The 23,209-nt window shown below is 40.9% G+C and overlaps 1 protein-coding gene across 3 annotated transcripts; it reads left to right on the top strand.

The window, feature by feature from the left end:
* The first annotated feature begins 171 nt into the window (after positions 1–171).
* On the top strand, positions 172–16,699 carry ap1g1 (adaptor related protein complex 1 subunit gamma 1). 3 transcript variants are annotated; one of them, XM_079284832.1, is made up of 23 exons: positions 172–250; positions 6,007–6,210; positions 6,289–6,413; positions 6,658–6,799; positions 6,958–7,054; positions 8,090–8,166; positions 9,785–9,880; positions 10,350–10,430; positions 10,527–10,625; positions 10,701–10,756; positions 10,858–10,971; positions 11,100–11,240; positions 11,672–11,726; positions 11,957–12,079; positions 12,188–12,277; positions 12,377–12,501; positions 12,629–12,733; positions 12,844–12,985; positions 13,494–13,620; positions 13,783–13,881; positions 13,995–14,155; positions 15,059–15,157; positions 15,314–16,699. In XM_079284832.1, exons 2-23 carry the CDS (start codon positions 6,010–6,012, stop codon positions 15,416–15,418), a joined length of 2,460 nt encoding a protein of 819 aa, XP_079140958.1. In that variant the 5' UTR covers positions 172–250; positions 6,007–6,009; the 3' UTR covers positions 15,419–16,699. The 3 variants fall into 3 exon arrangements, with proteins under 3 accessions (XP_079140958.1, XP_079140960.1, XP_079140959.1); XM_079284834.1 differs by having other exon boundaries at positions 15,320–16,699; XM_079284833.1 differs by having other exon boundaries at positions 13,783–13,875.
* Positions 16,700–23,209: the final 6,510 nt, after the last annotated feature.

The following is a 23,209-nucleotide window of genomic DNA, read 5'->3' on the forward strand; positions in this document are numbered from 1 at the left end:
GCATATCAGGTGGGAGTCTCCGGCAGAGGTAGTGTGAAGTAGTCGTCTACTAGGAGCACACGGTACTGTACGGTGATGATAAACTTCAGTCCGCGCTTCTTTCACCAACCTCTGGGAGATGTCAGTGTAACCCTCCGCCTGCGGTAGATGTGCTGAGGCTGGAGTAGCCACCATTTTGCATGTCGAGTGTGTTCCTCCCTCCATTGCTAATAGAGACGATTCCAGTTATTTTCTGGCATCTTTACGGCTAGTAAGTATATTCTAAGATCAATATATCGGAAGAAATACACGAAAACGCCTTGACGTGTGAGTAATTATGTGTGGTTTGTTTGTGTCTACGTTGACAACTCTCACAGCTGCGCTGCATAGGAAGTCGCAGCCCTCAGTGCACCGGGGCTGTGCCTGTCAGCAGCTAACTTAGCTAGCATGGTTAGCATAGTCATATAGCTGTAGCTAGCATGCTAACTAGCTAGCCTGGCGAACTACCTGCTGGGCTAGGGATGTGAAGCTCACTTAGGTGGTGTGGTTGTCTAATAAGTCATAATAATTGTGTCAACTCGTAATGCCGACTTTATGTTTGAAATCGTTCTAGCCAGCTAACACGCTAGCGTCGTACCCATTGCTCTTTTTCCCAGTTGAGATTGTATTCGAACTAAATAATAGAGAAGCCAACGAGTGGTCAGGTAGCTAGCTAACGCCACAGAGGACTCGCTAGCTTGATAATTCAAATGCTTGAAGAAGGCCTGAACTGCATCATGTACTGATCAGATTCAGGTGTCATGCTAAGCCTGTGATGGCCTATCGTCTCAGTTCGACAACATTGTCGAATGCTGTTGATACAAACCTTCATTTAACGAAATAACGTCAGCCAAGGTGAAGCTGCTGCTGTAGTGTCACCCTAATATGTTGCCCTTTCACTGGAAATACTAGTATACGAGTGTTAGCTTGCTGTTAGCAGACTTTTGCTATGTGTCATTTGTGTTGGCTAAGTAACGTTACGCATCTGGCCTCAAAGCTTTGTACTGGCATCAGACTTCACGAAATATGATAAATTGTAAACATTTCAACGAAAAAAAGTCAACGTTACAGTTAACGTACATATTCAGAAAGCGAACGATAGCTAGTGTAGCGTTGACTCCTTGTTTCACAAGTTTGTGACTTGGTGTTGACAACTTCTTTTAATTAAGAGGGTAACAATAAGACAGACGTCGTGTAACAAATATTATACGTCATCTGAGGAAGACAAGTTTACATAAAAACAGTTTGTGGGTAAACGTAAAGGAAGCTGTAAGTTAACTAGGAAGTGATTAAATGACTGACGTAAGTTTGAGTGACTCCAGGGAATTTTTTGCCACATCCCTTTTTTGCCATTCCTGAATATTAGCTAGTATCACCCAGTGTTTGACGGGATACGGTTTTCTGATGAAACCATATTTCAAGTAAAAGAAATATCCAGGATTCAACAAAATCCAAAATTGTTCTTTGATGTTTAATAATTCAGTGTAATCCCATGACGACTACAGTATACAATGTCCAGCTTTAAACAAGACAGCTATTACCTTAATTAAAAGTGAACCTTCAACTCTTCCAACACAGTGGTGTGGTGACTATCGTTGTGGCATAAGTGAATTAAGTCGAGGTTTATTCACAGTAGGGCATGGGTTAATAAACTATTCACACTACTGTCTATAAATCAGTCTCCCATATTATGTATTACATTATTGTTACCGGTACTCCTGGTTTTGTCTGAAGGTTCTCAAAACGACTCAGCAACAGATTACATTTTTGCATTATTTGATTTGTTTGCAATTCTCCTTTTGACTTTCTGACATTATACTACCGTCACCACTGTCTTGATAACACATTTGACTTTCACAGAGTCGGATTCTTTACTCTCCTAGAATTTTTTGATTTATTGTTACTCCTTCTCTGTACACTCACAAAGTCAGAGGTAGAGAAAGTACTGTAGGTGATAGCTTTAGTTGTTTTTCAGCGTTAGTGCTTGTTGCTTTGCGAGATTTACCTGCAGCCTAGTTTGCAACCTAACATCCAAATAAGGAACTATTTGCTTAGGTTAAAAATGAGCAAGTAGAGATGAGGCCACAGGTAAAGGACAGGAACCCTTGTTTACTTTGCAAACAGCTAGTTATTCAATTGAACTCCTTGATGCTGCATTCGGTTTTTGGTTTGAGGTCTTTTGAGCAACTGCAGAGCCTCTACTAGTTCAGCTATTAAATCACATGACTGACAAATGGTTAGTATCAAGCTTTGTGATGGATCTTGACTGTCTCCATCTTAAATGTGGTGGTGGACCTTGGTAGGAAGAGGAAAGGGGGGTGGATGCGAACAGTGTTGTGTTCTCAAGCTAACGAACACTTGCAGATTTTCGAACAATCCCTCCATACTGACAAGAAGACATTTTTATAGTTGGCCGTAACTCTATTTGGGTGAGCTGTGAAACACTGGTCATCACATTTGGACTATCAAATGCATGTATTCTCCTCTACAAAGGTACAGGACCCAACAGTTGACTGTACGTAGGTTATAAATGTAAAACTCACACAATACTGATTCATTTTTACTCTTGCATGTTTGCGTTTCCTCGTTGTGCATGCATGTGAAATACACAATTATTAATTTCCCTGCACAGCCGATCACTTATAGTTTGTGAAGAATTAGAGTGATCTGCTTCGAAAGTATTTCATTGCTAACATCTGAGTGCATAGCTGAGCACAGAGAGAGAGAGAGAATAAAGAGATGGTGTATGTTACAACAGCTTGTCAAATTTGGTAGGGAAAATACTTTCCCCCTGTGGTGGCTCTGTATATCCTTCATCTTGCATCCACCTAATAATCTTTTTGTAGAGTTTAACTGGCAACTCTCTCCTGAAAATGAAGGTAGTGGTGAATCTTGAATCTATGCTTTGATTTTCACAAATCCTCTTGTTATTCAATCATCAAATGTAAAACTGTGTTTCATTTGTAAATGCTTCTAGTATGACGTCTCAGACGTCAGGTTGACTGCTCCCCGTGGTACAACAGAGGTGTGGTATTGCTTGTTGCTTGTTGTCAGGCTCTGCAAGCTAATCTGGGCATGCTCTCGAACTCTCATGAGAGCAAAAGCTTGTTATGAACATTCACAATACAAAGTACGCCTGTACAGGAAAGATGTGTTCATGAGAGTGCTTAGATAAATGACCCTTAGTGTTAGTCAGATTGTTAATGGTTTAAAGAAATGTTGAGGTGTGAGGGGTAATCACTCTTATTTATTTATTTATTTATATATATATATATATATATATATATATATATATAGAGCCAACTGTGAATATATATATATATATATATATATATATATATATATATATATATATATATATATATATATATATATATATATATATATATATATATAATAATACACACATACACCTTGCTTAGCAGAAGATGTCTCCAAAGCTATTGTTTTGTCTGGGTGCTTATTTTTTTCCTTCAACTTTTTGGCGCAGGGCATGGAACTTTTTGTCATTGTCACTTGGGCCAGATATCCCCAGCTACAATGAGCCGTTTTGTCCCACAAAAATCTGTATGGGCTCTAGTTACTCGTCTTTGTGATCACCACCGTAATCTGTAATATGGCTATACCGCCGAACAGTTGTCTTTGTAGTGAGGTTGAGTGAAGTTGACCGTGGTGAGTGAACCCGAGACTGTTGAATAAGCCCATCCTGTGGTCTTTCTAATCCACCTACGATGTGCTCAATCCCTCCTTTTTAAGTCTTGTCTTTTAAACTAAATACGCCGTATCCATACGCCGTATGGATAACAAAATGATGCGCCTTCTGATTGTAGAAGAATGTGCAGTTGTATAGCAATTGCAGGAATGAGGAACTAACTTTTGTTAGCTCTCAGCCGAGGCTGGATTTACCTTCTTTCATGTGTAAACATTTGATTATAAGCACAGCGAGGGAAATGGAGTCTTGATTTATGGAGCCCAACACTCGGCCCTTTCAGCTCAGGTAATTTAAATGGTGTTAAGACAGACTGTAGATCTCTGGCTTTATTAAAGTGTGGCCTTACCCGAGCACCCTCCCCATCCCTCTTTGATCACAGTGAATTCATAGACTCTCTACAAACCACCACCGTATGCAACAAAGGATGCCCTCATTCCCTCTGTTTGGATCCTTATTTCCGTCAGTCGACTGGCATGGTTTCAAATAATTTAATTAAATATCTGCAGTGAAAGTTGGCAACAAGAAAAGGTATGGCGAATTTCCGCTTTTCCCATTCCGATCGAATTATTGCAACCCCCCCACAGTACACTGGTCTAAAAAGAGTCGGGAGCAGCCAGGTTTTCCATGTAAGATACATAATGTTAGGTTGTTGTCAGGCTAGGTTAATTTAAAGCTCATTCTGCACAGTCGGCTTAATCTATAACTGCTCAAACAATTTTTGGGGTATGTGGGAACAGGAGCTGGAGTTGATTTTCCATATACGGCTCTTTGGCAATTAGCCAGCTCAGGCCCTAGTAAGATTCCCATAAGTCTTAGTAATGGCTAGGCTCTAGTGGGAACAATGGCTGCAACGTTTTCTAAGACAAATGCTTACAACACAGGTTTATGTATACCAGTTTCACAGAGATGCAAAGCTGTCTTTGATGTTTTTCTTCCATTTAAAATTTCATCACGGAGGAATCATCAGGCTGATAGATCTCTCCTTTGAAGGTGTTTCTCTGATGCGTAGCATTACATCCAGCTGCAAGAATTTCTCGCACAACTACACAACAAATATAAAAAAGACATTATTATTCAGGCAGACTGTGTCAGCAGAATTCACAGCACTTCTTCTGCGCTGTAGTATTTGTATAAGAGAAAAGCCTAATCTATTATGCTTTGTGATCACTGAAATCCTTTATCTTTGATAAGAGAACCAAGGGTTTGTAAAGTACAATGCAGTCTCACATTTAACAATGCCATTGTTCATGAGAAACATTGTGTATCAGAGTAATCCCATTCACTAGTATATCACAAGTTAAAAAAAGGGGTTTTATGGTATCTGCTCTGTCCAAAAGCCCACTTGAGCACTAGTTAGATGGAGAAAATGGATTTGCTTGACAAGCAATTACCATAATGTCTGTTGCTGTAGCAGCATAACTATGTACTGCATGCTGCTACCAGATAAAGGCTTCATGAGATGGGAGACAAAACATACCTCTTTCAAAGTAGAGGGGTCACCATTAATAACTCTCCGGTTTCATTTAGCATTGACATGTTGAGAACCCGCAGGTCAACGTTTACCTTCACAGGTAAGAGATGATGGTGCTACAGAGGTTGTACAACAAACCCAGAGAGGACCTAAATGAAGCTACACTCCCTCTTACAGAAAAAAACGTCTCGCCCTGCTCCATTAACAACTTTAAATTCTTTAAATTCTGTGACGAGCTTTTATGAATGCAATCACCTTGCCCATGTTGCCTGTTTTTAAAGAGGAATTACACATAGTGATGGTCATTCTTTTGGGGTGTGTCCGTACATGTAAACACAAGATAATTTATTCTTGCTACTAAGCATGTACCGGTACTCATCAATATTTAAACCTGGTCCTTGGGCTAAATGCATGTGTGCTCTCAGAAGCTTCTCTGGGGAATATAGAGTGTCACCTGTCGCTCTCCTTTCCTGCTGCACTTTTAATATTTAAACATTGCAGCTCTAAAAGGGCTTTTCTAGGGATCTATTTGGTTACTCCTAAGAAACACTGAGAATTTATTTTTTTAGCTTTTTGGTTTTCTTTTATTAGTTTAAGTTGGTACATTTTACACGCACATAGGACACACTACTATAGCTTATATATTTCAGGCGTAGAAGTGATAAGATGCTGCAGTGCGACGCATTGTATTTATCCTCAAATTGTCTTCATGAGAAGTTCAGCTTTTCTTTTCTTTTTTTATGTTATAGTCTCGTCTTGCCCTGAGGCAAAGAGTGCCAATCTTTCCTTTCTTCCTGTTTTCTAGAGAATGCCAGCTCCGATCAGACTGCGGGAGCTGATCCGGACTATCCGGACAGCACGGACCCAGGCAGAGGAGCGTGAGATGATCCAGAAAGAGTGTGCTGCTATACGCTCGTCCTTCAGAGAGGAAGACAACACATACCGGTGCAGAAATGTGGCAAAGCTACTTTATATGCACATGTTGGGCTACCCGGCACACTTTGGGCAGGTATGTTTGGTGATGCTTTTTGGATTCCCAGTGACATTATTGTTGCAAAGCTCACACCCTCTGTGACTTGCTTTCCAGCTGGAGTGCCTGAAGCTGATTGCGTCCCAGAAGTTCACCGACAAACGAATAGGTTATTTGGGAGCTATGCTGCTGTTGGACGAGAGGCAGGACGTCCACCTACTAATGACAAATTGCATTAAGAAGTAAGTGGAGGCAAGAACCTCGGTGAATATTTTTAATATTTTCCCTTTTAAGATGGTTTTTTTTGCAATGCACAGCAATTTGATCTTGATGAAGTTCAAGAACTGTGCTTTAAAGAATGAGGTTTTGGCAATTTGGATCCCCAAAATCTACCTTCCCTGCTGCTTTAACATCATCCAAAATGTTTCTTGTACCTTTTTATTTTTGTGTGTCCGTGACTCATTCAGCTCTCTTCCTTCAACACAGTGACTTGAATCACAGCACACAATACGTCCAGGGCCTGGCCTTGTGCACTTTGGGTTGCATGGGCTCCTCAGAAATGTGTCGTGACCTTGCCGGTGAGGTAGAGAAGCTGCTCAAAACATCCAACTCCTACTTGAGGAAAAAAGTAAGCCTGATCGATACTTTTTACAATCTGTGGTTGACTGTTAATGAATGAGAATGATGGCATGTGTGCTGACACGGTGAAATATTGTGTTAAATGTTGGACCGTTTCCTCATTGTGACATTATTGTTACAATGTTATGTGTAAATATCTGTTGACAGGCAGCGTTGTGTGCAGTTCATGTCATCAGGAAGGTTCCAGAACTTATGGAAATGTTCCTTCCAGCCACAAAAAACCTGCTGAGCGAGAAAAACCATGGTAAGTGTAAACTGTTTGTCAGGACGTTGCTGCCTCGTGGGGACGTGTGCCTGTCCGACATCAATGCAGATGGTTTCCTACTTCCTGCCACTCGCACTGCTTTTCTCAGTGAAGGCTGGCCAGCTCATGTCCTTTTTGTGTGCAGAGGAGAGTGGAGTCAATAAGAACAGTATGTCACAGGAAAAGATCTTTCCTTACGGTGCCTGCTTGAAAATGCATGCGTTTTGTTTGCTATTTTTCTAGGTCATTGTTTGTCCTGCAATTAATAATACAAACATTAAATGGAAGATGGTGTGACATGGCCAAAAGATACACAAATATGCACCAAGCATTGTCGGAATCGCTAACGCAAACTAATTTTTAAACATCCAAAGAAATGTTGGATTCGTAATCATGCATGTCGTAATTAGACCATGTATGCATATTCACGTTTAAAGAGACAACCAACCTAATCGATGATATGAATATGTTCTCTGACCTGTAAAAATAATAGTTACAGAATTGATTACTTAGAACGTGTCAAAACGCAACTTCCAATTCCAACACGTTAGAATTTGACATATTTCTGACTGTTGTGCAGCTCGGAGCTCACCGCCGCTGCTCTCCACTGCAGTCACTTACATGATTAGTTTTCAACCTTGTAAGATTCGGATCAAGTCACAGGAAAGTGATTAGACCGCGAGATATTCTTAGAGATTGATGATGCTGTCGCCTGATGTTCCCCCGCAGTTAATCATATGTCTGCTAGTCCATCATATTTCTTCGCCAAAGTGAAGGGTCTGGCAAAGAAACGTCCTGTATTGACCAATCAAATGCAAAACAAGCGCACACTCCTCCGGTCTTGATAAGCATTCACACTGGCCCTCCTCAATTTATTTTTATTGTATCATTTATATGTAAAGTACTTGCACCCACTCACATAGTCCCTTGTGCTTTGAGGTCTGAATGCCCGGCAACAAATGTGTAATGTAGAAAAGAAACTAGACAAACTCTCATGTCAAAATATGAATGTAGCCTTTTTTCCTTTTTCCCCAGGTGTTCTCCATACATCGGTTGTCCTCCTGACTGAGATGTGTGAAAGAAGTCCTGACATGCTGGCCCACTTCAGAAAGGTAACGACACATTCTCTTACCCAGAGGACCTCGCTGTAGTTGCTTACGCATTTGTCTTAAGCTCACGGCACATTTCATTCTCCTTTTGCATACAACATTTCCTTTTTGGTAGAGCTAAGCTGAGACAAACATGCTAAACTTTTGAGGCTACAGGTTTGCTCTACATTCAAAGTATGTCTCAAGTCTTTTATCTCCGACCGCTGTCTTTTCCTCTTGTATTTCAACTGCTGCTGTACCTCTTCTCCTCCAGGTGTAAAACTGTGCCAGAAGCACCGCCCCTCATGCTCATGATCTAAACATTATTTTTAAGCTTTCTGAAAGTGAATGATTTCCAGTTTCCCCTCCCTAACATCTACCTCATATTTTTTCTGTCATTTGTCTTTGTTACAATTCCTGCATTGTGTTAGAATGAGAAGGTAAGAGTACATTCTGATCTCATAGCTGGTGCATGCTGTAAATAGTAATCACTCCTCACACTCACCTCGTGAGACGTGATGTTGAGTAATGTCATGTTGTTTTAATTTCAAATTTTAATTTGCTTAACTTGTACAGTGGTCATTACAATGTCAGTGTTTTTGAAAATGATGAAATGATCTCATGGTCCATTTGTCAGACACATCTCTCACTATTGTTGTGTGTGTAATTTTTGCCTAATGTGCAACTCATTTGATCACGCTTTTATTTAAAAGCAGCTGGTGGGTGTGTTCACATTAATTACCACAGGTGTTGTCACCGGGAACGGATGATTGCCACTGTGTCTGTGTCACTGTTAGAGGGGAGCTTATTTGTCACGTCAGTTACTGTCTTAGTGCACCATTCTGGCATTTTGGGTTGCTTGTTTGTCATCATACCCACAGCAGAGGAGAAGATTTATTATTATTGACCCTGGAAAGGGAGCTGGTCTCAAACATGTTCAGTGTGGCAGAAAGTAGCTTCTAACAACTCCAAACCTGTTTTATTTACAAGCCAGTCTTTGTGTTTTTTCGGCCCAACGCATCCTACACTTATCTATGTTCTGGATGCAAAGAGATGCATTGATGCCTAATCTTCTAATTCCATGCTGGATAAGACGGCATGCTGTTTCCCAAAATGCTGGAGTGTTTCTTTAAGGTTACATTTTGATAACCTTTTTCTTAAGCCATTGAGAGATTGAAGTTACATAGATGAGAAAATTGATTATTGTGGCAAGACAGTAAGTTTCCTTTCTTAATACAATTCATTTTTTGTCTCAGTATTGAATTAAACTCTAGTTTTAAATCTACTTGTGTATTTAGTGTCACTCAGAGCTTACAGATGTGTGTATGCAGATGTTATTTTTCTCTCAAAGCCAGATGTTCTAACCCAATATATTTGTACGAGTTATGGTTTTGATTTTAGAACTTTGGCTATTCAATCACCTATCAACCGTATTACTCTACCTCAACAAGAGAAAATCCCAACCCTTTTGCTTTTGGTATGAGTTTGGCTGGCTGCCACTGTCAATGACAAATTACTAACTTTTAACAGTTAACGAAGAACGTGATATCAATGTCAAAGAGGAAAAGTAGAACATTTGAGAGATCTACTCAAAATACTGTGACACGTCTCCTTTTCTGTTCTGTTGTTGGTCTTTTTGTAGCTGGTCCCTCAGTTGGTGAGAATCCTGAAGAACCTAATCATGTCTGGATACTCTCCTGAGCATGATGTGTCCGGCATAAGCGACCCTTTCCTGCAGGTAAACCTCCTTCTTTCTAGATTCCCTGTACTGTTAAGTGTAGATTTCTATCTGGCGTGATGAGCAACCAATGATCAGAACTTGTGATGTGAGCGCGGCATCAACAGGAAGTTCACAGTCAGAATTACAAACGAGTGAAGTGTTGAACACTGAAATGCTGAATGATGATAAAATGAGTGATCCATCGTCTGACAGACCATGTTGATACCATTTATTTTCTGACAGCATTTGTCTCCTCACTGTGTAGAGTTTAGATAACTTCATTAGGACAAACGTGTTGAAGAGACTGAAAAGGAATATTTAAATGTACATGCATGTTTATTAAACAGAAAGTTTACAGTCAGAATTACAAACGAGTGAAGTATTGAAGAGTGGGACGAGAAATCAGAATTCAGCTGTGGGAGTGAATAAGGCGCGTCACACATGTCAAGTGATCTGACAGGACCCGACTGTTTCTTTCTTTCCTTAGGTGCGGATATTGAGACTACTGCGAATTTTAGGCAAGAGTGACGATGACTCCAGTGAAGCAATGAATGACATTCTTGCACAGGTTAGAAATGAACTTGATCAATGTTGTTGTTTTTTTCTTTTTCGGCAAAAGCTTCTCAGTGTGTGTCCTATTGATTAAACGTATTTGTACTTACAGGTTGCAACGAACACAGAGACGAGTAAAAATGTAGGCAATGCAATTCTCTACGAGACTGTGCTGACTATAATGGACATCAAGTCTGAAAGTGGACTAAGGGTGAGTTCATTTGATATAAAGGAACTTTTTGTTTGAGCATTTTTCTTCGCGGCTAAATTTCTTTTTATCTCCCAGGTTTTGGCCATTAACATACTTGGTCGCTTCCTTCTAAACAATGACAAAAATATCAGGTAACTCATTTGCTTATTGTACTTTTCTTGACCGCATTGAGTCATCTAAAATCCTTGTTTCATTCCTTATGGTATCTTTTTAATTTAACTTACCATTTCAGATACGTGGCATTGACATCTCTACTAAAGACCGTACAGACGGACCACAATGCAGTGCAGAGGCATCGGAGCACCATTGTGGACTGTTTGAAAGACCTGGATGTGTCAATCAAGAGGTGATTCACAAGTGCATTACACTGACTATGGATAACACCCGAACTATCCCTTTGAACTACAAGTTTACGTTTCTTGCTATGTAGCCACGTTGTTTCTGACCTTCTGTGTACTTGTCATTGTTGTGTAGACGTGCAATGGAACTGAGCTTCGCCCTGGTGAACGGCAACAACATCAGAGGCATGATGAAGGAGCTGCTCTACTTCCTGGACTCCTGTGACCCGGAATTCAAAGCAGACTGTGCATCAGGAGTCTTTCTAGCTGCGGAGAAGTATGGCACTGACGCACACACTTCACTTCATATCACACCTGTGCTCGGCTGCTTTGTTATAATTAGATCTGTTAGATGGTGACTTCTTCATGGGCGCGGTTGTAAAAGAGATTTTCAGCTGTTAACTGCACTTTTTAAGGTCCAGGTTGCTAGAACCGGACAGAAGTAATCATCTGCATGAATTCGATACATGTAGACTAAATATGAGTTCTGCCTGTGAAGAAGTAATACACATCTAGCTAAACGCTAGTTTGTGGTACTGTAGTGGGCAGAGGACGGCTAATGCTGAATGATGATACAATGAGTGATCCATCGTCTGACAGACCATGTTGATACCATTTATTTTCTGACTGCATTTGTCTCCGCACTGTGTGGAGTTTAGATAACTTGGCATGTTCAGGATCCAGACTAATCAATGTATGATGTTACAGGTACGCCCCTTCGAAAAGATGGCACATAGACACCATTATGAGAGTCCTGACAACGGTATGTATATTGCAAACACACTTCAGTTTGATTGTTGGTTGGAATTGATTCTCAGTGTGCACGATCAAGATAATAAGCATTATATTGAGAACTTCTCATGATCTAATCATATCTGGTAATATTCCAATTTGATTGATTTTGATATTCTGAAATTCAGTCAATGCAGTTTGGCTGGAAGCAAATAAATACTTGTTTGTCTCTGTCATTGACGTCTGTGCTCACCCTTCCAGGCAGGGAGCTATGTGCGAGACGATTCTGTTCCCAACCTCATCCAGCTCATCACCAACAGCGTGGAGATGCATGCCTATACGGTCCAGAGACTTTACAAAGCACTGCTTGATGACATCTCACAGGTCAGAGCAGTTGTGGTCTGGATTTGGGACATCTCTGACTCTGAAGCACACAGTCATACCAGCTTAAGAATGCACCAGAATGGACTTGTGTTTCTCTGTTTTCTGTAGCAACCTCTGGTGCAGGTGGCGTCCTGGTGCATAGGAGAGTACGGGGACCTGCTAGTATCTGGACAGTGTGAGGAGGAGGAGCCCATCCAGGTACACCTTGAATAAGCCCAGTCAGTGTGCACAAACCTCAAGCCAGAGAGAAACACCAGATCATCAGATGTTGTGTCTTTCTTCTCTTTTTGATTGAAGGTGACTGAGGATGAAGTTCTGGACGTGCTGGAAGGCCTCCTGGTGTCCAACCTGTCCACACCTGTGACTCGGGGTTATTCCCTGACTGCCATCATGAAGCTGTCCACTCGCTTCAGCGGTGTGAAGTGAGTAGTGGCCTTTTACATTCATCCTTTACTTTGAAGCTTTGCAAATCCTTTGAGTGCTCAGGTGATAACGTTCACGTTACTTTCCCCTTTTCTAACCTGTCAAATTTTAAATTTTTTGTTTCAGCCGAATCAAGAAGGTGGTTTCGATATATGGCAGCAGCATCGACGTGGAGCTTCAGCAGAGAGCGGTGGAGTACAACGCGCTGTTCAAGAAATACGACCACATGAGGTGCAACTGCATTACACATCAAATAATCACAACCTCTTTATAGATGAGGTGGTTGTGTTTGGTGTGTCTTTTGTCTCCCTCCTTATTGCTTTCCTGTTCGTTGACTTTAGGCCAGCTCTCCTCGAGCGAATGCCCATTATGGAGAAGAGTGCTTCTAATGGCCCCACAGAGATTGCTCAGACAAATGGGGAGACGGAGCTCTCTGTTGTAGAATCAAAACATCCGCCACCCGTCACCCAGCCAGCCAACCAGGTGAGAGATTACGTTATGATTTAAGATGCAAATATGGATTTGAGTCACTAAATAAACCGTTAACAGAATACTTTCTTGTACCGTGTGCTGTAATATTTTTGTGCAAAAAAAAAGGGTGACTTTGATAAGTTTTGTTGTTCTTTGACAGTATAGAATTTTTTTTTTGTTTTTTTGAAATGGTTGATAAGAAATTTGAAAATAATGAATTAATGTCTCTTGATGATGAATAATTATTAGGGCTGTCTTTGACCAGATACATTTGTAGTCGACTCATCGATAAGTTAATTTAATGGACAGAGCTGTGAAACTTAAGTTTCTCCATGAAGAATCACACAAATGCCCCATTTTAAATCTTGTGATTACCAGAGATGTGCTCATAACTTAGTGGACGAACCGAGAAGGGGCAGTCCTAATAATTCATTTTTGCAGTATAATTGTTTTTTAATATGATGTATACATAGATATTGCAGGTGTTTGATCATGTCCACATGTTGTCCCTGTTCCTCAGGCTAATGACTTATTAGACCTGCTAGGTGGTAACGACGTGGTGCCAGTAATCCAGACCACCATGCCCACCAAGCCTGCCTCAGCTGGAGGAGAGCTGCTTGATCTGCTGGGTGACCTCTCGCTAAGTGGTAGGATGCTCTCCTAAATGCTCTCTAGGACCTGGACTAGACTTGTGTTCCCCCTCAGTGTGAATGTAGTGCCGACCCTGTGCCAGTAACGCACTGCTGACACGGTCTGGGTTTTGGTATGAAGAAAGTGAACCCTTGTGTGTTGCTGTTGCCTCTTTCCAGGCGGCCCGGCTCCTGCTCCCTCTGTGCCCTCTTCCCAACCCTCTTTCCTTCTGGATGGCCTCTCCTCACAGCCCCTGTTTAATGACATTGCAGGTGCAGGTTAGAGTCTGTTGCGCCCCTTGACCACCCATCTCCAAATATCATCCAATGAAATGTTCGTCATGGTGTCTCTAAATCCTTTGCTGGTTTGTTCCTCTGAAATCTCGATGTAGCTATTCCTCCTATGACTGCATACAACAAGAACGGGCTGAAAATCGACTTCACGTTTGAGAGAGCTAATCCCAATCCAAACATCGCCGTCATCACCATCCATGCTTCCAACTCAACAGAGGCAGATATGACAGACTTTGTTTTTCAGGCTGCAGTACCAAAGGTAAGCAGGCGCAATCTCACAATGATATTACGTGGTACGTTTAAATGCATAATGGTGTTCATGACTGATCAGTTTCCTGTGTTGTATTACAATGAGTGTTCTTCAGTTTTGCACTACAGATTTAATAGCGTGCAATGCCACTAATGTGTACATCATGTATGCAGAACCTACACAAATATACGTTTTTGATCTGTAATCTGAAAACTAGTCTTTTACTCGTTCAAATGAATCATTGATCAAATGTAAATGTCTTTGGTATGCTATTTTCAACTGTATTAGGAAACTTTTTTTTTTTGCTGCATAAGAGATGCTGTAAAAGCCAACACTTTTCGTCTCTTGTTTGTTACCCGCGTTCTCGAAATTCCGTTCAACTACCCAAAAATGAAGTATTAATCTATACTAATAGTTACAGATTTTAAAAGTTATGATTATTGCAAATCTATCCGACCTCATGAGAGTAGCACATGTTAAGTGCCACCATAATCTGTTGTTTCTCGTGTCTATAATTTACATCATACTTTGTCTATGATGTCTTAAACAGGACAGGAAACCATAAAACAAAACATTTGTAAAATACTCTCAGTATGATTTAAGTGACTTGCCTCCAGCCCTAAGAAAGATGCGTTTGCCTCACTCTATTACAAGTTCAAAAACTAGACAGACAGATCAGCTATAGAGGTGTTTATCAGGGAGATCAGGCAACAAACACAGATTGAGTGACGTTGGTTATTCTGCATTGCCTGTTTTACGACGACATTCTTTGATTTGACCTGAGGTTCCATCAGTGGCGGCCAGTGTGTGATCAATTTAAGCATCCGTATTTCACGCTGCCGTGATGACCCCATCTCTCAACGGGCATCACCCAACATTCATGGACCGTTGTGTCCCCTATCTGTTTGTCAGACATTCCAGCTGCAGCTCCTCTCCCCCAGCAGTAATGTTGTCCCAGCACTCAACCAGGGAACCGTCACACAGGTCATCAGAGTCCTCAACCCACAGAAGGTGAGTTCATCCTTCACAAATTGTGTTTTTCTTTTTGTCCCTTTTGAAGCTCACTAAGCGTACATTTAAGACCTGTACAGTCTCAAATGATAAGCAAGAATGTCCTTTTTTTTTCTTCTTTTTTTTATAAACATGATCATCCTCACCAAATTTCAGCAACAGCTTCGAATGAGGATCAAGCTGACGTACACCCTCAAAGGCTCGCCTGTGCAAGACCTGGCTGAGGTGAATAACTTCCCTCCTCAGTCCTGGCAGTGGTGAGCTGCTCCTGTCGCTCTTAAAAGCCCCGACCAAGGGAACTATGAAAACGATTCTCCTTTCACCTCCCTCCTCTCTTCCTATGGACCCCCCTCCCCCGTGACGTCACTGCAGCCCCGCTGCCCTCGAGTTGCATGGGAGCATCTAACACAGGAGAAAAATACAGATGTTACGATGACCCTGTTGACATCACCAGAATAATTGGGAAAACATATCAATCAATGAACTTTCTTTTTTTCCTTTCTTTCTCAATTGGTTTCCATCGTGTCTTTAGTGTAGTAGTACTGTAAACCCTCGCTCGGCACCATTACAACCCACAAAAGCACACATGCACCCCATTTCCTGTGGCACACTTCACTGTAGAGGAACAGTGTTGCCCACCATGAGACTGCAGTAACCATAGTCTTATTTTCATTTATAATTGAGCTACAATGCAGTTGAAACCCTTTGCTCCATTGATATTAATGATTGGCTTTTCATTCAGGTTTTTATATGAACCTTCAGTCCTTCAGCAGCAGAAATAGACCAGTGCAGTTGTAAACTTCGAGGTAACCTTTGACCCTCCACACATCCTGGGTGATGTCATTTGTCAAATTATCATTTTGAATTACATCAATTTCCTTAAAGCATGTTTGAGCATTTTGTAGGATCACAATTTCACCCTTATTCCAGCTCTGGTTCTGGTTGTAGGCCTCTCACTCCTCTGTTTGTAGCAGGAAGTAGTCTACCAGGAAGTAGTCTACATTTGTTTTGACATACGGATAAGAGCCCAGTCTTCCCCACACACAGCTCTCCTCAAATCATCTCATCGTTGCTTTTAGTTCTCGATCTGTATAATAAATCCAACGGTTACGTGCTCGGTAGTTTGAGGAGGTGCATTCAGTAGGATGAATGAAATCCAGGCCTAACATTTATATCAATATAAGCCGATTGCATTTGTGTTGGAGATCTGCGTTTAAACTTTTCCTGCATCCGTGTCATCGCAGTCTAGCTCGCAATTTAGATAGATTTCAGATTTGTTTAACCTGGTTGAACTTGGTCACCATGCACATACATGTAAATGAAGCTTGTTGTGAATGTAGTTACATGCACTGAATGCTTTTTTCCCACCTCCCCTTCAAGTCTTCTTTCTCATGGCTGTCTCTTTGATGGGGACACTCATCTTACTGGCACTCTTTTTCTGAACGTTTGTTTTATTTCTGCAGTAATTTGACTTAATTATTTATGCCTGATCTCAAAGTGATGTGCCTTTCTGACTTGGCTGGATAAAAGCCCCTGAACTACTGAGTTTTGTATGAGCTTCGTTTGTAAGTCTTGCTTGTGTGCTGATCGTTTTTTTTTTTTTTTTTTAATCTGCGGAAATGGTCTTGATGGATCTAAAGCTGTAAATCACTTAATTTAAATAACTATCTTGTTCACTCCTGTATCTCATAAGTTAACAGTCAGTCATCCACTAATACCGGCCTACCTGGATGTCCGTCCACATGTCTTTTTGACTTTGTTTTTAGAAGAACATAAATTATACCGACACAATGTTTCTTTCCTATATTATGCGGCAGACTTTCTATTAAGAATGCGTAAGTCCTAAAACAAGCAAATCTCAAACATTAAGGCAGCTGGTAGACTTTTCATAGGCTGTCTACAGGGTTTCAAGTGTTTTTAAACCATATGAATGTTCCACTGAAGTGAAATATCATCAGGACGCCCACAAACGTTGAAGTGTGAGTTGGGATCACTCGCTGAGGTACTGGGACTTGTGGCGACTGTATGATTTCTCGGCTCTCGTCGTCTCCAAATCAGAATTCTGACCATGCTGTCGGGGGGCAGTAACCTTAATACCTCACGATGTTCTGTTAACTTTGAGTTGCAGTAGAGTGACAGCTTTATTTCGTCATGAATTGCAATCAAGGGGAGCATCTACTTGGAGAGAAACTAGTGGCAGTCTGTACATCTCATTACTTAACGAGCTCAGCGGCCCTGCGCTGCTGCGTTGAGCTCCTCGGAGGTTCAATCAGGCAGTTTTCTTTTCACTGTCTTCTAACTTCTGTGACCAAATCAGAGAGACTATTAGCTTTGGAAATATTTTTGAGCTATGTGTGTGTATATGGAGGAAATTATTGCAGTTTACCTTTTTTTTTTTCTGTTGACGAATGCTATATTGGCTTTTTTCTGTACATATTGAGGGCTTTTACAATCGTGTCTCTTGTACTATCTTTCATTATTTTTTTTAGATACCATTTTCTAAAAAATTCCAATTATTCACAATGTATTGTCTAAATAGATCTAGTCAACATCAGTCTATAGAGACTTCCCTGTATCATCACTCACTCATTGTAAAAGATATATCATCTGCTGCCTGTACATTGTATATAGTTGTAAAACAAACAAAAGCTGATCAAATTAAATAAAACCCACATGAAGACTAAAAAGGCGAGCTAGGAAGTATAATTGTATGCATATATGTACAAAAAAAAGAACCCTAAAAGGATGCAATTGAGCTGCATTTGATTTACCGGTCTTCCTACTTCATTCATTATCGGATGTGTCATCTTTACTTTTACAAAGATGGTAGGCTACTGGTCGGGGGTTCCTTTTGGATGTTTAAATAAGGGTTGGATCTCTCTTAACAGATGTTTGAATGATGAACTTCTGAGAAACCTAAGCACAGTGCTGCACAACAGCAGAAGTGGCTCCTTGCTTCGTCTGCTTCCCTAACCCCCTTAAATGCCTCATGTATCCACGCCCTCCGGAGAGGAGCAGCTTCCTGGCCTCGTTTGGTTTAGCTTTCTGCACTCTTGACAATTTAAACGATTAAACTCTTTTCAACCTACAAATTGATTCTTGAAACGATGCCCTGTGGTCTTGGCGTGGTTGGCTCTCACGGTTGCCTGTTACCTTTTTGCTGCCATGTAGCACCTTCTTAAAGGCATTATGTCTCAAGCAAGCAAGTGCCACACTCATTTTGTTCATTTTCCCAGTATGGCCAGTAGGTTTAAATTGTAATAGAGTTTTGTCTCGAGCTGATAGACATATTACTGTGTGCTAAATGGTCCCAGATATGTATGTATGAGCAGCAGTGTCCTTCCCTGGATCTGAACATTACAAGGCTTTTTTTGTTTGGCTTCCTTTCCGTCCATTATTGTTGACTTTATTTGCCTCTGCATGGCACAGCTTTCACTTTCTCCTTGCAGTCATTGATACACATCATGTCATCTGAGCCCTCACTGTTTTAAATTCAACTTTGCATGGCAGTCAATCACGGCAGGATTTGAGGAAGGCAGACAACTTTTTTTCTTTTTCTGTTAAGGCCTTTATTTTGTGATTATGGATCGCTGCTTTACCAGCCTCAACACAAAGCCTGTGCTACAACATAATGACCACAGGGGGGAGCTGTGCAAAATGGAAGGCTGACTGGATGGGAAAGGAAGTGTCGTAGATCAATTCCTGAAAAGTTTTTGTTGGTGTTTGTGTCGTCTTATTCAGCCAGTACGTACGCTTGTTAATCACATCTGATCAGTTCTTTCAATTACACCGTAAATTCATGCAGTTTTAAATGTTGGAAATTAACCTAACTTTAGTGCTTTGGACACCAACTTAAAACGAAGAAAACAAACAAATACCCATCAGCGGTGTGATCAGCGTTTGAGGTCATATTAGGGTGTGAGGTTATATTTGTGTGTGTGTGAGAGAGAGAGAGATTGTGTGTGTGTGTGTGAGACAGAAAGAAAATCATGCTTTAAGGAGCGTGATGGCGTGCAACATGTCTTATCTCGGACATGATTTTGGCTGCAAATTAATCTTTCAGCTTCTGAGCTGCATGTGAAAACCAGTGTAAATAATGTAATTTCTACTCTTGACCTGAGACTCTTTTTGAAATGCAAGAAAAGTTCAATTGAGCTCTGTCACGCCACTGTCATGGGTCAGTACTAACATGTACTATAGGAGGTTGTTCAGATAGTGGTCACAATATTGTTCATGTTTTTAGAGTGATGAAAGTGCACATCCTTAATTTGGGTTATTTGGATTTGGATAATTTGATTATTATTTATTCATTTGTTTGGGTGAATTCAGTGTGTCAAGGGCTTGGAAGAGCATCTGAATTGCCATCCATGTTCACGTTCCCTGTTGAATCTAAAATGCATCCATTGTATTTTGAAAGCAAAAACAGTTTGTAACCCCAAGGCCTGTCCTGACTATAAAACAATATGGTGTCTGATGTGTTGGGGGAGGCATGAGGTTCACGTTTTCCACTCAAGTTTGACGTGTTGACCTGAATCCCAGTCCCATAGCTTCAACGTGAGCGTGAATGTCAGACTGAAAGGAGGAAATGATGATTAAAGATGAGAAGTTGTAAACTATTAAATGGGATATTTTCAATTTATGCTGTGTATTCTTGTCTTTGGGTTGGCGAAAATGATCAAGCAAATAAAAAGTCAAATAAAAATCAAGTTTGTTTTCTTGGTTTGGGTCATCGGGTGTAATTAGAATTAGTGCTATATGCTCATTATTAGGTTTAGTCGATTTTTGAATCAATGTAATGGACCTTGATTTCTTATATCGCACTTAGCACATGGTGGATCGTTATAATACTGTAATAAGTAGGGAAAAAATAAAGACTGAATTTAATTGATCATATAATCGATATCTGACTAAATTTAAAAAAAATGATATCGGCAACTAGCAGACGTAGCTGCTTTTATCAAGCATCTAACAAATGAACAGGTTAGCATGATGGGCCTCTGGGAATCAAACCTTCACCATATTGTGTGTACTGCAGTGACAGAGGGTGAGCGGGGATCTCTGAAGAGCTCAATGTGAATAAGTTAAAGAGTCTCCCTCAAGTTCTTTTTCATGGAAGACATATTGACATAGAGAAAGTGATTATGGCTGAATTCCATTTAGCTGCTTCAGTTTCAGGGTCCTGAGACCCATATTAAGCTCCTCCCACGTTAGTCAGTGTTAATTGTGCATTTTCTGCAAAATGGTCTTTGGTTTCACCGCCATGTTATCTGGCGTTAAATAAATAAATGACATTGTTCCAGATGCACCACAGCTCTTGAACAGAAGCTAAGTGGTTAAAGCGATGATGTGTAGAACGAAACAGACAAAGCTTTTCTTATTGGCTAGTTAGATGAGAACAAACACAGTAATCATGTCTTATAACTGATCTATAAAACATTGAAGTCAAGTTACAGTTTATGAATAATTTCTTAATTATAATTACTTCCACAATAATTTCTTTTAGAGGGGGCGATGTTAAAGAAAATAGAAAATCGCATTATTGTTATAGCTATTGATACCATGACAAATATAAATACAATCTACAAAACCCAACAGGTTTAACCCCGTGAGTAATTCAAAACACGCCCTCCAAGGGCATATATCGTGATGTTTCGTTATGAATCGCATCAAGTGGTAAAAGTCTTGCTTGTATGACTACTACGCCTCTCCCTTCGAATAGGGGCAGGGGTATGAATAACAAATACACTGAACCCGCCCATTGAATGTGTATTGATCAGCCCTCCAGCAGGCCGATCTGACAGCACTCACGTTCAGTGTGGATATGGCGGCGCCGCACCGACACGGGACGCGCTTTCACCTCTCTGTGGGAATTCGGCAGTCGCGTACCGGGACGGCACTTCTCGGCTCTCGTCGCTGTTAATAGCGATCATACATGGCGATGGAGGACGAGGATAATAGCACAGCGGTCGTGGCGACGAACACCCAGCAGAAAGGAGGTGATGTCGGAGATAACGGGGCTTGCATAGACAGGCAGCCGGACACGGTGGTACACCAAGCGGGGCTGAATCAGACTGTAGGTCGCGGCAGCCGCAGTGGTCCGGGATATCATGCTGCGACGGGGATCCGAGTGCTCAAGGCAAGTCATAACCGGGGGGGGGGGGGGGGGGATATATGTCGTTGTGATGCAGCATTCAAACAGTGCTCGACAAATGTCTCTGTATTGTGCTACATGTCAAGGTTTCTCTGGCATTGCAGTTCGTGATTCAAACAAGGCAAAGTGCATGAGAGTGAAAACGCATCCTTGTAATGTTATGTAATGGCTGTGATATCCAGTGATTGATATTCTCGGGTTGATGATTGATCTGTGGATGAATGCCACTCAGCGAGGAATGTACCAGAGCCAATTAACACACACACACACACACACACACACACACACACACACACACACACACACACACACACACACACACACACACACACACACACACACACTGTAAGCTATTAGAGCCTTTCTTTTAGGAAGGCCCACTGCTGAACAGTTCTTCTATGACATTTTAGGTCAACACACATGATGTGTAATGACACACACACAAAAAATCTCAGCGGTGCTATTCAATGCATGTGTATGCATTACTCAGTTATTGTATTTGAAGGAAAAGTACACATCAAAATCATACAGTAAAATAGGTCACCTTTTTTATATAGGCGACGATGGCACCTTTACTTTTTGTTCAGATTTGATGAAGCGTCATGATATTTCTGCTAACAAACACCCAGAATTCAATCAATCAAGTCTTTTTTTCATGCCTGTTCACATCAACATAACATAGATAATCAAGTTGTGTTTTATCCGTACCCTAATGTATTCATTAAATCAGCAGCCACATCCAAAACCTACCCACCTGTCTGTCTTTGCTAAAGTTTGGCCATGTTTGTCGTTTTGCTGAAGCACAAGGTGGTTTGTTTGGTGAAGGGACTAACCGTGAAACTGAACCAGGTCAGCAATCATTCATTGCCATTTCATTTTATATACAGTATATTTATCTACTCCTTTCTGACTCAGGAAAGTTTACACACAGTGACACATCTCACCTGGGAGCTGCCCTGTGGAGCGGCCCAGTATTGCAGTCAACTGGGTTGACCGTTGAGTGGTTCCACAGCAGCAGGCGGTGGTTTAGTGCTTCACTCTCACGCACATTGACGGTAGCTGACGAGGAAAGAGTATGGCAGCTTACTGTGACTGTAGTCACAGTTCTTTCAATAGGTGTGGAATTTAAACGAGCTGCTCTCACCGGTTACCTCTCTAACCTCTGGAATAATGCTGCTCCAGTTATGACCTGTTCAAGGAGTGAAAGTCTAACATTTAAAAACTTTAGAAACGGATTTCAAAATCATATTATTAAAAAGCATTTCTCTATCAATTGGTAACTAATGTGAAAGTGGCAAAACATTATTTTTTAACATTTCTAACATCAAATAGCAGATTATTTTCCAATTTATCGATTGATTAGTTTAATTATGAATTATATTGTTGTTAATTTAATTAAAAGCTATTACGAAAAGCAATTGATTATGAAATAATGTATTAAATAACTATAAAAGTGCATTCAGTAGTGTGTAAATTTATGCATAACATATCAGCGGACGTCAGTTTTTTGAGTCACTACAAAGCCCAAAATGAGGCCCGCACAAGACGAGCTAAGGCTTGTTTTTAGCCTCGCCAATTGCCGGAAAAGGCTTCTGCTACCGATTTCTTGCAGCCCGCACCGGAGTGAGTGAGGCGTCAGCAGTTAATAACGGTATAAAATAGGTTCTTCAAAAATTGTGAATCGCTGCAACGACAATAGGTCCTTAAGCGTACGGTCACAAATGATCACACACGTATTAGGCTGATGGGTTCAGTGGTATGCTGGATTATCCGTGGACAGACAGATATACACACTCACGCACACACACGACCGAACGCATGATCTCCCCACAGTCTTACGCCTGAGAGAGATAACAATAATAATATATACTAATTTGCTCCAGCTAAGTTACGTTTTTGAC

This window comes from Melanostigma gelatinosum, assembly GCF_949748355.1.
Source record: "Melanostigma gelatinosum genome assembly, chromosome: 2".
NCBI classification, from domain to species: Eukaryota; Metazoa; Chordata; class Actinopteri; order Perciformes; family Zoarcidae; genus Melanostigma; species Melanostigma gelatinosum.

Coding starts and splice junctions, on each gene's coding strand:
- ap1g1 (XM_079284832.1), top strand. CDS start 6,010: ATGCCAGCTCCGATCAGACTGCGGGAGCTGATCCGGACTATCCGGACA. Junction 6,800..6,957: donor ACTCCTACTTGAGGAAAAAA/GTAAGCCTGATC, acceptor ATCTGTTGACAG/GCAGCGTTGTGTGCAGTTCA. Junction 11,727..11,956: donor TTATGAGAGTCCTGACAACG/GTATGTATATTG, acceptor TCACCCTTCCAG/GCAGGGAGCTATGTGCGAGA.